Source organism: Chanos chanos, chromosome 9 (genome assembly GCF_902362185.1).
Source record: "Chanos chanos chromosome 9, fChaCha1.1, whole genome shotgun sequence".
In the NCBI taxonomy this organism is placed as follows: Eukaryota; Metazoa; Chordata; class Actinopteri; order Gonorynchiformes; family Chanidae; genus Chanos; species Chanos chanos.
The window spans coordinates 18,861,562-18,875,411 of record NC_044503.1 but is presented as its reverse complement, the minus strand read 5'-3'; the positions used below and the strand labels follow the sequence as shown (position 1 = coordinate 18,875,411).

The following is a 13,850-nucleotide window of genomic DNA, read 5'->3' as shown; positions in this document are numbered from 1 at the left end:
AAAGAAGTTGAACAGTGGTAATGTGCAAATCAATCTAAAGCAACCCCTGAAAAAAGACAACATAATCAGGACAGGAGAACTGCATACTCCACCATTAGCTTGTTAAAGAGCTTCCCTAACTCCCGATTTCATTTCACAATAAGTAAGAAAGAAAAGTTTTCCGGACCTCTTCCTTCCCTACTCTAAGCTAACTGACAAAATACTAAACACTCACCATCCTGCAGTGGTGCCAAGAACAAAACAAGAAAAAAAAGACAATAAAACAACAAGAGTTAGAAAACAGGCAAAAGTACAACCTACACGTTTATCAAAACTAAGGTAACAAAATTATGAAAAACTTCCAGGGTGACATAAGTTTAAACAAAAGACAAAAACAAAAGAGACTCCAGGCCAGCGAACCACAGGCTTTTATCAGGTCCACAATCAGTCTCAGTCAGCTGCAATCAATCAGTTAATCAGCAGCCTCCAGTTCGCTCGGCCTCCAGCTCACCACTAATCCAGGAAAGAGGCGGGAAAAGGGAAAAAAAAGAGGATGAGGCACATAACAATGTGTATATGGAGAAGCAGACTCAGACACAAGCAGGATCACAGTGCATGATGTGAGTATCATTAGCAAACATCTTTATTGTTTTATTACTGATATCTTGACATGAACTGATGATAATGCTGTTAGCATGCTTTAAACTACCAGTAATTCTTTAAAAAATTATGCACAAATTTGCTTGATGTGAAGATGGGACATTTAAGCTCATACGAGTTGTAATGACATTTACAGCATCAATAAAGAATTGCGTGTGGGGCCGAGCTATTTCACTCAAAGAAAACATGGTGCCTTGACCATCTTAGCTATCACAATGAATGCATGAATCACAGAATGAGAGAATTAAATTAAGGGGATGCCTGTTCACTTCTGAAAGCTTTATTCTTTGTTTGCTTTTCTATGTGGAGCAAGCAATTGTTCATGCCCTGGTCCACACAGTACAAAACCTTAATTCATACGAGTAATTTTCCTGAAGCCAGTTTTCAGTTGGCTTTTGGCCAAGTGAAATCAAATCTCTTTCCAAATGTTCTCTACAGAAATCAGTTCATATCATTGTGAATGAAAAGTGATATTGATTTTTGTCAATATTAAGGAGAATATGAAACAGGGGATTCCAGTCCTGCTCTCTGATTGGTCAGAATGGCATTCTAGCAATGTGAAAATGAGCAAAAATGTATGTCTAGGACACAACTGCAAACACTATCATTGTGTTTTATTAACACGTAAAATGGGAAAATATATCTTAGCAGATTAACTGCAAATTAGTGTTCTCAAATGTCAACAATGTCTGGAAAGAGTGTGCTCAATAATTGATTTGCAATTCTGGTTATTTATAACCCATTTTAATATTTTTGTTTCTGTAAACACAAGCTACTGCACAGAACCTGCACAGTAGGCTTCCTTAACATCTGCATATATTTGATCTACCAATGAAGGAGGTAGATCAACTTTGTTTATCATTTATAGTGTATTGCTGGCTGATAATATATATAATACACATTTTTACTCTTCTGAACTATGGGAACTGTGTAGCATCACAAACCAGTGCAGTGCCCTTGGAGATGAAACCAACCTGAAACCAACATACAGTGTGAGAGACTCACAATGGGGACAGAGACAGATGTGTTCATTTTGCTTCCTGGTTATATTCATTAAGTGTGACACTGCTTGGATTCGATCTGTAAATTCCAGATTTAGGACAACGGATGTTTCAATCAAAATTAATCTTCATATATTTACCATTAAAACTGGATACAAAACAATGATTACATCACCATAGGAAATAAAGTTTTTTTTCTTGCAGTAGATGAAAACAAACTATTACTGTGTCTTCTTTAATAAACATAGTTTCTGTCAATACTTTATTTTTTGTTCTTTGAGGAAAACACACAGAGAAGTGATAATTGGTATTTTCTGAGCAGCATCAGTGCTGACAAAATGATGTCCACAGGAGGCAGGTGAAAACGTCAAATGTCCATCTCAAACTGGCTGTCATCAGCTGAAACACACAGCAACCAAAGGTTAAAACACTGTTCAATTGTTCACTTATCTAACAAATATTTATAGATAACCAATTTTTGCCACTAGGTGAGCACTTTTTAATAAGTATTTTGGTGAAGCTCTCATGCTATGAAGATTTAACTGTACTTACACACTCACATATATGCATGTGTGTGTATGTGTGTGTGTGTGTACATACGCACACAACCGTTTAACACACAGGCTGACTGAGCAGTGAGCACAGTGTGTAGGTGAACTAGCTAGTGACTACACTGCCAGAGCTAACGTAGGCTAACCTCCTACGTGGAGCATCTTGTGAAGTTATACTTTAGTACAGGTTTCACAAACAACGAAATACTTAAGCTTTTGGCACATCAGGACCACATTATCATAAGTATCAGGACTTTGATCAGATTGTGCAAGAAACTGTGTCTATTCCAAAGAAAGAACCACACAGACTTGGAGGAAATTGCCACAAGAATAAAGTCGTAATTTTAGGCTACACGTTATTTTAGAGGGGAAATATCAGAAGAGCACCCTGCCGCCTGCGTTAAAATGAGGAACGTGGAGCATCTTGTGAAGTTATACTTCAGTATAGGTTTCATGAATAACGGAATACAGTACTTAATCTTTTGGCACATCAGTTCCAAGTTGCAGCAGGCTGTCTTCTGATCCTCTTCTGTTCTTCTGAAATTACGACTTTATTCTCGTAATATTACAAAATTATTCACAAAATTTCAGAATTTTTTCCCCTCAATGTGGCCCTAATACTCCGTTGTAATGAGGAACACATTTGACTTTTTTTTTCTTCCTCCCAAAAACCAATAAATTTTAAAATATGGGTCCCAAAACAAAGGCCTGTAAAATATTTCTGTTCAAATCCTATTCATATTTTCATATTTTTTCAGCCCTTGACATTATTTCATTTTTATAGCCTCAAAAATGCCTTATCTGGGAAGTCATGTTTGAGCATTAAATCTTGATAAGTATTGTTCCTAGCTTCATCAAATTTTGTAGGATGGAAGATAAACATGTTTTCTGTACGCCAAAGCCATTAAAAGCCTGTACTGCATGCCATTTTTATAAGGCCCTAGATTACAAAAAAGTGCAAAACTCCTCAATGAAAGTGATAGAGGGTACTACAAACCCACATTTTTGCACCAGTATATCAATCATTATTTTTTTCTGCAAATATAATTTTTTTAAATTAATTTTGTGCCAATATATGAGGTCTCTACCACCAATAGACATGAAGACATTATGAATAAAACAAGGCCTGGTAGCATATTTTGGTCATTTTCATAGGACTGAAATGGAATGTGGGGTAGGTAGTAGGAACATAAAATTGTACTTGGAAATTGCTTGATATATGATTATTAAGGGGACAAAGTGCAGATGTCCTTCTGTTTTTCCTTCACACAAAAATAGAGTTATGCCATCTATCAGAGTTAATGCCTTTTTCTATAATGAGGCCCTGATGGTAAAGAATATAGCTTGCATTAATGACCTATAGTAGTATGAGTCTACATAAAACATGTATTTCTCTACTCCAATCAATATTTCAGAGGCTAGGACACACGTAGAGATAATAAGGGAAGACCCTGCTTCTTCATTATGGCTGTTTTTTCCCAGGGGTAAAACAATGTCTTTAACTATGTGCATTTATCTATAAAGGGAACATGGAAGGAGACTGGCACTTTGTACACTAAATGACCAAACATTAAGCTACTTCCACATACATTTTCATGTTCCTACTAGCTACCCCACATACCATTTTGGTCCAATGAAATGACCAAAGAAAGCTTGTTCTATTCTTAATAATTTCATGTCCATTAGCGGTACACCTCAAATATTGGCACAAAAGTAATAAAAGATTGCATTTGAAGAAAAAACAATGACTGATACCATATAAGTTCAAAAAATGGGTTCACAATACCCTAAATATCATTCTCGTTTAGGAATTTTGCACTTTTTTCAAATCTAGGGCCTCATAGAAAATCAGTAGGCAGTACGAATTTTTAATGGTTCAGTCATACTAAGAACATGTTTGTTTTCCATCCTACAAAGTTTGGTGAGGCTAGGAATAATACTTTTCAAGATATTAATGTTCAAACATGACCTCCTAGATAAGGCAATTTAATTTTGTGAGTATAAAAATCAAGCAATAACAAGGGCCAAAAAAATAAAAACATTGGAATTGAACAAAAATATTTTACAGGCCTTAGTTTTGAGACCCAAACATTATATAGACTAACTTTTAACAAAATCTGAGGCAGTGCTGCAACCACTGTCTTGAATTGTCTCTGATTTGACATGGAATGACCCATATATATATCAAAGGTTTGGACACACCTACTAATTCAATGATTTTCCTTTATTTTTATTATTTTTTATTTTCTACATTGTAGAACACTGCTGAGAGCATCAAAACTATGAAATAACACATATGGAATTATTCATTCATTCATTCATTTTCTAAGCCGCTTATCCTAATTAGGGTCGTGGGGGTGCTCATTGGGCAAAAGGCAGGGAAACACCCTGGACAGGTCACCAGTCCATCGCAGGGCAGACACACAGACAAACACATTCACACCTAGGGGCAGTTTAGCGTCTCCAATAAGCCTGACCTGCATGTCTTTGGACTGTGGGCGGAAACTGGAGCTCCCGGAGGAGACCCGCACAGACACAGGGAGAACATACAAACTCCACACAAAAAAGGACCCTGACCACCCGGTCGATAATTGAACCCAGGACCTTCTTGCTGTGACAGCACTACCCACTGCGCCTCCGTGCCACCCATAAGGAATTATGTAGTAAGAAGAAAAAAAAAAGAGTAAACAAAGCCCACTGTAGAAAATAGTAAAAATAAAGAAAAACCCTTGAATGAGTAGGTGTGTCAAAACTTTTGACAGGTACTGTGTGTGTGTGTGTGTGTGCATAATACACACACACACACACACACACACACATATATATACACACATATATACAAGTATGTATGTATATATTAGGGATGTACAGAGAGCCCAGTGTTTGTATTGGTATCTGTATTTGCTGAGGCAGAAAAATTATTTGTATTTGCATTTGAATAAAGTGAATAAAGTTTGTTTTTATTACACTTCTACTTTTAGGATATTAAAGTGTTAATATAAGTATTCTTCAATAAACTTTTACAATAATTATTAACACTTAAATGTAATTTGGTTTGTGGTTTTCATAAACAATAAACATGTATAATCATAAAAATCACTTAAAACATTCAGTTCCTAATCCACACTCAGACCAATAAACTAAACTCTAAACTAATAAATGCCTGTGTGAACATTGTGAACCCTGTCACCATCCGCCCTAATTGGAGAATGCTGAACACACAGAATATAAACAAACAAAAAAAATCATTAAGCCTACAAATCAGAACTGTTCTCTCTGAAGTACCATTAACTACACTGCCAGAGCTAACATAGGCTAATCTCCTCCTAGTGGTAAAACAAACACCGCTTCACATATTGCATGTCCTATGTCCAAGTATTAAATAGAAATTCTGAGATTTCGAGAATAAAGTCAAAATATTACGAGAATAAAGTCGTAATTTTAGGCTATGTGTTATTTTAGAGGGGAAATATCAGAAAAGCAGTCTGCCGCCAGTGTTAAAATGAGGAACATGGAGCATCTTGTGAAGTTATACTTTAGTATAAGTTTCACAAATAACAAAATACTTCATCTTTTAGCACATCAGCGCCACATGATCATAAGTATCAGGACTTTGAAAAGATTGTTCAAGAAACTGTGTCTATTCTGAAGAAAGAACCACACAGATTTGGAGGAAATTGCCTCTTTTGTGGAGGAGGAAATGGCTGGCACAGAAAATTATAGTTTTGGGGTTTTTTTCTTGAAATTTTACAATTTTATTCTCATAATATGATGATTTTTTTTCTTGCAAAATTACAAGTTTATTCTTGTAATGTTATCACTTTTTTCCTCAATCATAACGGTATTCTCGTAATGTCACAACCTTATTCTCGAAATCTCAGAATTTTTCTTTCGTCGGAGTTGCCCTATTACTCTGTCGTACAGGTCCAACAGGGAAGCAAAAGACAAGTAACCTTATAATAAACTACCTCAGCAAACCCGTTAAGGAAAACAAAACAACAACAAAAAAGAAAAACACCCAAACAAAAAAAAAAACCCAAATCTTAACAAAATAGTGGCGTAGCAATGTACTACGTTTTGCCTATATTTTAATCAGGCTGCACTGCTCCTTTTTCAGCCTCCTATATATTTATACACACACACACACATACATGTGTGTGTGTGTGTGTGTGTGTGTGTAAAATATAACTGTTTGAGTGGTTCTCTCACTTGACTGACAGTCTTTTTTTACACAAGTAGTGACTTTCTTCAGCAGCCAGGCAGTTTTGCCCAAGCCCATCTCTGACTTACCTGGCAAATCCTTTTCTTCCTCCAGCTCTTCTCTGACTTCTTGAAGTTTGGACAGTGGATGTAGAGTGGGAAGAGTCACCCCAGGGATCTGGGGAAGGCAGCAAGGAGGTGTACTAGCGATTGGTGAGTTCCGGCAGTCAAGCAAGAACTTCCTGTCATAAATGATGCGTGTTCCTATGGGAGAAATGCCCATAAATGATAATGTATATTCCCCATAAACACTAAACAAAAATTATAATAGGAGGGCCAACTGATCCCCTTTGTTCATTTTTCACCTGATCCTCCCTTGAGCTGCTCCAGTTTTACATAGATCTGAGGGATTTATGCCACTCCAAACAAATTTAACTGAAACTTCCTTAAGTTCCCACACAAGACTGAACTTTGGATGTATCCAGTCGTGACACTGCATAGTCACGGCACTGTGTAGTCCTGGTACAGTGTAGTCGTGGCACAGCGTAGAGGTGCCCCCTGACTCATAGGACTAATCATATCTCGGCTATATGTGCCAGTTGTGGTACAAGGTCTGGGCACTGCTTCAGGTTTGAAGTGTATCAGTCTGAAACTGTGATTCCCTACCTAAGAAAAATGCATGCATTCCAATGTTACTCAGTGCACCTCCATACCTCCTCCTAAGTACTCCTCAGTATTATATTTTAAAATACACTTCACTGCCTCAAATTCCATGATATAAAATACTTTGATATTTCAATTACTGATTCTGATACCACTGAACTCTGCATTTGTTTAATGTAAGTCAAAAGGTATGACTGCTAACTGTGAGAAGAGGGTCCAAAATTAGCACCTGTCGCTCGCCAAATGCGAGTAAAAATCTACATAAGGCGAATGAAATAAATGAGGTCAGTCACCATTGACGAGTTGCTGAAATAGGCCTACTTCACTAGAAACTTTCATCGCTACAACATATAAATCGATTGACTACGTTTCGCAATTATTTGATTGACCCTCGCTGTCCACCATCACTAAAGCTCGACACAAGAGATGTGATGATGTCATTTTTGGTGCTGGGGACACTGCACTGAGCTAAACCTAGCTATAAGTGCTAAAAGCTAAAAGAGTTTGCAAGTATGTGGCAGCACATTACTGAAGTAGAGCAACCAAAAAGGAAAAATGAAGGGCATGGTGGAAGTATGGCTAAAAGAAAATTTAACATTTTAAAATAAAAGTTGAGTCTCTTTACAACAGGATCTGAAATTTTCATTATTGTAGTTCCCTCTAAAGAGGTAAATCGATGGGTAATTAGTATTACATTGTTTTTAATGACATCATATCTTATGCAGTTCTGTAGCCCATTGAAAAATATTTCGGCTGGTTAATTTTTTCAGTTTACCAGCCATTGGCAGATAGACCAAAAAGTTCATTTAAATAATAGTAATTATTTATCCACCAACAACAGTGCAACCTCATGCGCCTCATGTTCATGCTCCAATTCACTTTCAATTGTAACTGCCCACGTGGTCGGCACCTATTGCACACCTGTCTGGCCAAGGAGGGGTCTCCTCTCTCAGGTCTCCCATTTTCCCATTTCCCTTTTGGGTTTTTGGGGAGTTTTTTCTTGCCCGCCATGAGGATTAAGTCAGGAGGTGCCGTCCTGTTTTGATTTGACTGTTGTGGCCTGTAAAGCCCTTTGAGACTGTAAACAGTGATACTGGGCTCTAAATATGCGTCATATGGAATAGGGTTAAACAGTTCTACAGAAAGCCACAAAAGGAACAGCCTTAATTAGTAAATCAATATTTGTGTGATCTGTTTGTGAGCATGCTATGTGGAATACTGTAAAAGCTGATAATAAATATATAGTTTATAAAGTTGCAGTACTTACAGTACTGCATGCCACAGTAAATTTTGAATTTGGCAAGGATGAGAGAGAAAAACAAAGTTAGCCTGGCTTTGGATATATAAGTTAAATGTACACAGGATAAAAACAGGAGCATTGGCTTATCCATAATAAATTCCTCCTCCAGACCACATTGTGGGAACTAAATGTCCCAGTGCTAATGATTTAGTTTTAGAAATACAGGAACATGACAGAGCCATAACTAACCAAAAAAACCTGCAGGCAGAACACAAGCTTGATGATACATCAGAGTGTAAACATGTTACTTTAAAGCTATACCTAACTTAAGTTTACCACAAAAAAAAATTCAGGTGGCCAAACTATACTTGTTTGATTGATATTTGGCTTTTCTCCAAGCAGTAGTAAAGTGTGTCATTACGTGATACACTGTGATCTGTGGCGGGAGCAGTACTCTATACTGCAGTCTTGCTATATTGTACTTATGTGTTTCTAGCACAGACAAAAAAACATGTTATGCAACCTAATCTATGTAGTGCAAAGTGTCCTGAACAAAGGGGTGTGAAAGAAAGGGAGGGCCAACGGGCAGTGCACACTCCACCAATGTTACACTGCTGTTGTGACACTGACACTGGCCTAAATAAAGGCATACACAGGTCAAACCAACTGATTAAACTGACATAATGGCCAGTGTTTTGTTGATAGAGAGGTTAGAGATTACTATCAATCCCCAGAACAAATAGTGTTCCAGAGTGGAAAAGATTCTCATACCACAAAGACCGAATAATAGCTCGGAAAATTTCAAAATAAATAATGCGAAAAGTGAACAAAACCATTCAATCTCTTGAGATCCCTTTGAGCGCTTTGAAGCTATGCAGTGGACATAACAGTGAAATATAATAAACAGAAGCAACAATCTTCATTGTTATATCCTAAATGTATGTCATGACATCTCATCTGAACTGGAATTATTGTGAACACTGTAGGCTTTACTAAACTGTCCTTGGACTTCAGACATTTGTCTGCACAGTTTTATCAAAGAAACACCCATACTGGTCTAATCTTCCTTTCCCTCATATACACACTGTTCATAACTCCCCCATCATTATAAATGCAGGTAAAATTTAAGATGGATGTCTGACAATTATGGTGCACAAAAACAGGCGCAAAAATTAACCTCGGTATCACGTGTCGGGACGGTGCACTGATACAATGTAGTTCCGACATTTACCGTTGGAAAGCGTTCTTTAAAAGTTCACCGTAACTTTATTTACGCGACCAATTAGCTTTTTTTTTAAATAATCTGACAAAAGCAGATTTTAATCCACTTAATGCATACCAAACGCTTCCATCACTGCATCTTTTGAAACAGTCGGCCACTTGTCCGTCTTGCGCTGCGGCTGCATTCAGTTAAAAACTATTTTAAGCGTGCCATGTGCGCAGGGTACGTGCACATTTCAGCAAATGTTAAGAGTTATACGAGATCTAACCTGTTACAGATCCAACATAGCTATTTAAGGATCTCCTGGCTTGAAATATTCAAGTTTACACTCACAGATCTACTGACGAACTCGCCATGTACCTTACCTCCTGGTGTAGTAGAGAACAATGTACCCCCAGGCGTTTGACTGTAACAATCGGGAAGTTGAGACCACTCCTTGAGATGAAAAACACGGGTTGGAATTGGGCAACTTTTGCTCTGCTTTGAGTCAGTCGACATTGTATCTTCATTCGACACAAACATAAAAGTTGGGTCCGATTGTTGATTCTTGAAACCTCGCCAAGTCAGGCTAAAACTCAGCAACACAACAAAGTTACTGGAAACAAATCATAACCAAAATACAAGCTGACAAAAACGGCACTGACTTAAGGGTTGTTGGTCAAGGACTGACAACACAGTTCTGTTTCCCATTGTCCTCTGCGGATATGATATCGGGGTAAGAGTTTAAGGGCTATCAGAGGTTGTAAACTGGGTCATGTGATGACTGGGGTGGTTGCTGTGCTAGCCTACTTGCCGAATGTCGCACTTGTGCTAGATCCTTGTGGAAAATCATACGGCGTTTTCACACCTGAAAGTCCGGACCAAGGTCCGAACCAATGGTCATGTTTTGTTACATTGTATACATTTGATCAGCTTAGTTTTGGTTTCACTGCAGTTTTGTGGGCGAACTAAAGAACTTTGCATACCTACCGTGGGCTGCGTCTCCCTGTACTTGACATTGATTGGTTTGTAGACGGACATGCCTTGGGGTGTTGTCAGTTCGGCAGGTAGCCTTTTCCGTTTGAATGGAGAAAAATGAATGAACGGATTCATTTCGTTGCCACTGTACTATTATTATTATGGCATTACTGGCAGCAGAGCCAACTTCAAGCGCTGTACTCGAGATTAGTTCGAATTCGCCAAATGAAGGTCCTCGTCGTGCAAAAATGATATCGTCGCCGATATAATAAGTTTCGACATTTTTATGCGTTTTTCAGGTTGACTTTTGATGTCTTCGTCGGACCAAATTGCAGTTAAATACTTCGTCTCCTCCTCTCCCCATGTTACTGGCTGTAAATTTCCTAGTATATGTTCGATCACATAGGACCACAGTTCAACCAGGGTCACATTTCCCCTGTTGTATAAGTGTCCCCACACTGAAAAACAAATTTTATTATTCTACATTAGTTTGAATAAAATTTTAAAAAGGGGACTCCAAATTATTCAGTGAAAGTTTTCCATTTCCTAGGAAAATAAGGGGAAATCAAATCATACATTTTACAAAAAAGTTCACATGGTTAACAAGTGTAAATACTTTTGACTTTTACAATTTACAATTTTGTATTAGATCAAGTGAACAGAACAGAACCCTGCAGTTTAAATAATTTGGAAATTAAAAAATTACTAAGTGTATTACATCAAGTGAACAGAACAGAACCAGAGGATTCACACCGGATTACTTCAAGTATTTATGCAACATGGTATTTTTTGTGATTGATTTGATTTTCCCTTATTTTCACAGAAAATGGGAAACTGTCATTGAATAATTCAGATTCCTCTTTTTATTACTTTATTCAAACTAATGTAAAATAATAAAATTTGTTTTTCTGTGTGGGGACACTTATACAACAGGGAAATGTGACCCTGGTTGAACTGTGGTCCTATGTGATTGAACATGTACTAGGAAATTCATAGTAAGTCAGTGAATAATTTGGTTTCCCCCTATTTTTCATTCATTTAAAAATAATACAGCATAATGCAACTTGTTTTGAACTCAGGTGGGATAGATTCAATAGTTAAATGTAATACTACTGTTCACAGTGTGTGTGTGCAATCACTGAAACTTACTGGACAGCCTGGAGTCCTATTTGATGCGAAAAAGTCATCCATTTAAAAATAATACAGGATAATGCAAGTTCTTCTGGACTCAGGTGAGATAGAATGAATGGGTAAATGTGATACTGGGCAGCCTGGAGTCCTATTTGATACAATAAGAACAGGGACACCAAAAAAATCAGACCCTGAATAATTTGGTCTCCCTCTATTTTTCATCTGTTTTAAAATAACACAGAATAATACAAGTTCTTTTGGACTCAGGTGAGATAGGATGAATAGGTAAATGTGATACTGGGCAGCCTGAAGTCCTATTTGATACAAAAAGGACTGGACCACCAAAAAATCCGACCCCGAATAATTTGGTCTCCCCTGTTTTTCACTAATTTTAAAATAATACAGCATAATGCAAGTTCTTTTGGACTCAGGTGGGATAGATTCATTAGGTAAATGTGATACTGTGCAGCCTGGAGTCCTATTTGATACAAAAAGGACAGGGACACCAAAAAAATCAGACCCTGAATAATTAAGTTTCCCCCTACTTTTCACTCCATTAAACATAAAACAGCATAATGCAAGTTCTGTTGCACTCTGGTGAAACATATTTAATAACATATACTTGACACTAGTCAGCCTGAATGCCTCTTTAGTTGAATATGAACAGGGGAACTAAATGAGTTCAAAATGATATGTTTAAGATTAAAAAATAAAATGATCTTAATCTCATATTTTCAGTATGATTCTGGAAAGGTAAGAGTCTGATAGTAGCCTGCTGATATTGAAAGCTAAAGGGTCTAGTTACTATGACTACGTTCCTGAATAATGTGGTAGGCTAGCCCTTTATTTTCCCTTTTATTTCCTCATTGTGGTGTGTTATAAATAGCCTAACTGCATAATCTGTATAGTTATCTGTCTATCTGTGTGGCTATTTAGCTAGACTAATATTTATCCAGCTACTACCTACTTAGTGAGAGAAGAAATCACTGCATTCTCGGCAGCAAGAATTCCCAAATTCTCATATTGTATCCTACAGCCTAGGTAAGACACCACATAAAACGAAGAACCGTGAAATGTGCTCGCTCACGACAGCAAGGCTGTCCAAGTTCACATTTCTAATTCTCCCACAGACACAAGATCATTCCGAATCGCGCGCTTTTATGAGACGAGAACGGTATCACTCATTCTCGTTGGTGATTGTAAATAGGTTTGCTGTACGCATGCACGCTTGCAAGGAAAACGACACATTCACAGAAATGCCTTGGGGGAACTGATTAGGCACAATGCCAAACTGAGACCACCTCTTCTGGTCAGACCAAATTTTGGTCTGTTGGTCCAGATTGTGGTCCAAGGCACCTTTCACACCTGCTATTTTGGTTCGGACCAAACTGAAAAGTCCGAAACAAGGTAGGTGTGAAAGCACCCATAATCTGCACAATGTGTACATATTGAAAGAAAAGGTAATAATGTAATAACTTGCGGATAATGTAATAAGCATGCTAAACACTGAAGTAACAACTTTTGCCCATGATGTAGAAAATAATTATACGCTGTTATCACATTGTACATTGAGAAAAAATGAGGACGTCACGTTCGTTGACTGTTCTTCTTACATTACCAGCGGGTGATGACACATACCGGCTGGCTCTAGTGCACTTTGTAGTGTAAACAAAACAAACTACTCCAATACACTCCACCCTATTCTTCTCTCCTTCTCTCTCTTCTTCACTGTACTGACACTCACACCTTTTTATACTGCTTTACACTATAGGCTTTCCTCAACTTTTTTTTTCCATGATTTCGTACCACTTCTTTGCATCTTATGTTTGCCACCTCTGTTGTAGAACACACTACATTACCATGTGGTTCTTCTCTCCTGCACCTGATGGGGTCCCCCTCGCTTCCGCTTAGTGCATCAATTATATTTTCTAGCTCACCTCTAACAATACATAGGGGATATTCTATGTTATCAGGTATTTTTACCACTGCTGGTACTAAGGCCTCTTCATCCCTTGCCTCCACAAACATTTTTATGCAGTCTTCATAATATTGCTTTAGGTACGTTACATCATTGTGGGACATAGTTTTAAGATAGCTTTGCATATGCAGTATACCTGTCTGGTGTGAAAGATACAACATACATTGTAAGTAACACCCCTCTAAATTCATCACTGTCCATGTGTGTGACCCCTTGACCCGTGTTATGGGACTTCCCCCAAAATGATCTGGTGTAAATGGCAGTGGCT

General features: G+C 37.7%; 1 protein-coding gene across 1 annotated transcript; it reads right to left on the bottom strand.

The window, feature by feature from the left end:
• Positions 1–600: 600 nt before the first annotated feature.
• On the bottom strand, positions 601–10,208 carry LOC115820496 (eukaryotic translation initiation factor 4E-binding protein 3-like). The gene is made up of 3 exons (XM_030784102.1): positions 9,882–10,208; positions 6,482–6,655; positions 601–2,039 (listed from the first exon to the last, which is right to left on the bottom strand). Exons 1-3 carry the CDS (start codon positions 10,036–10,038, stop codon positions 2,008–2,010), a joined length of 363 nt encoding a protein of 120 aa, XP_030639962.1. The 5' UTR covers positions 10,039–10,208; the 3' UTR covers positions 601–2,007.
• Positions 10,209–13,850: the final 3,642 nt, after the last annotated feature.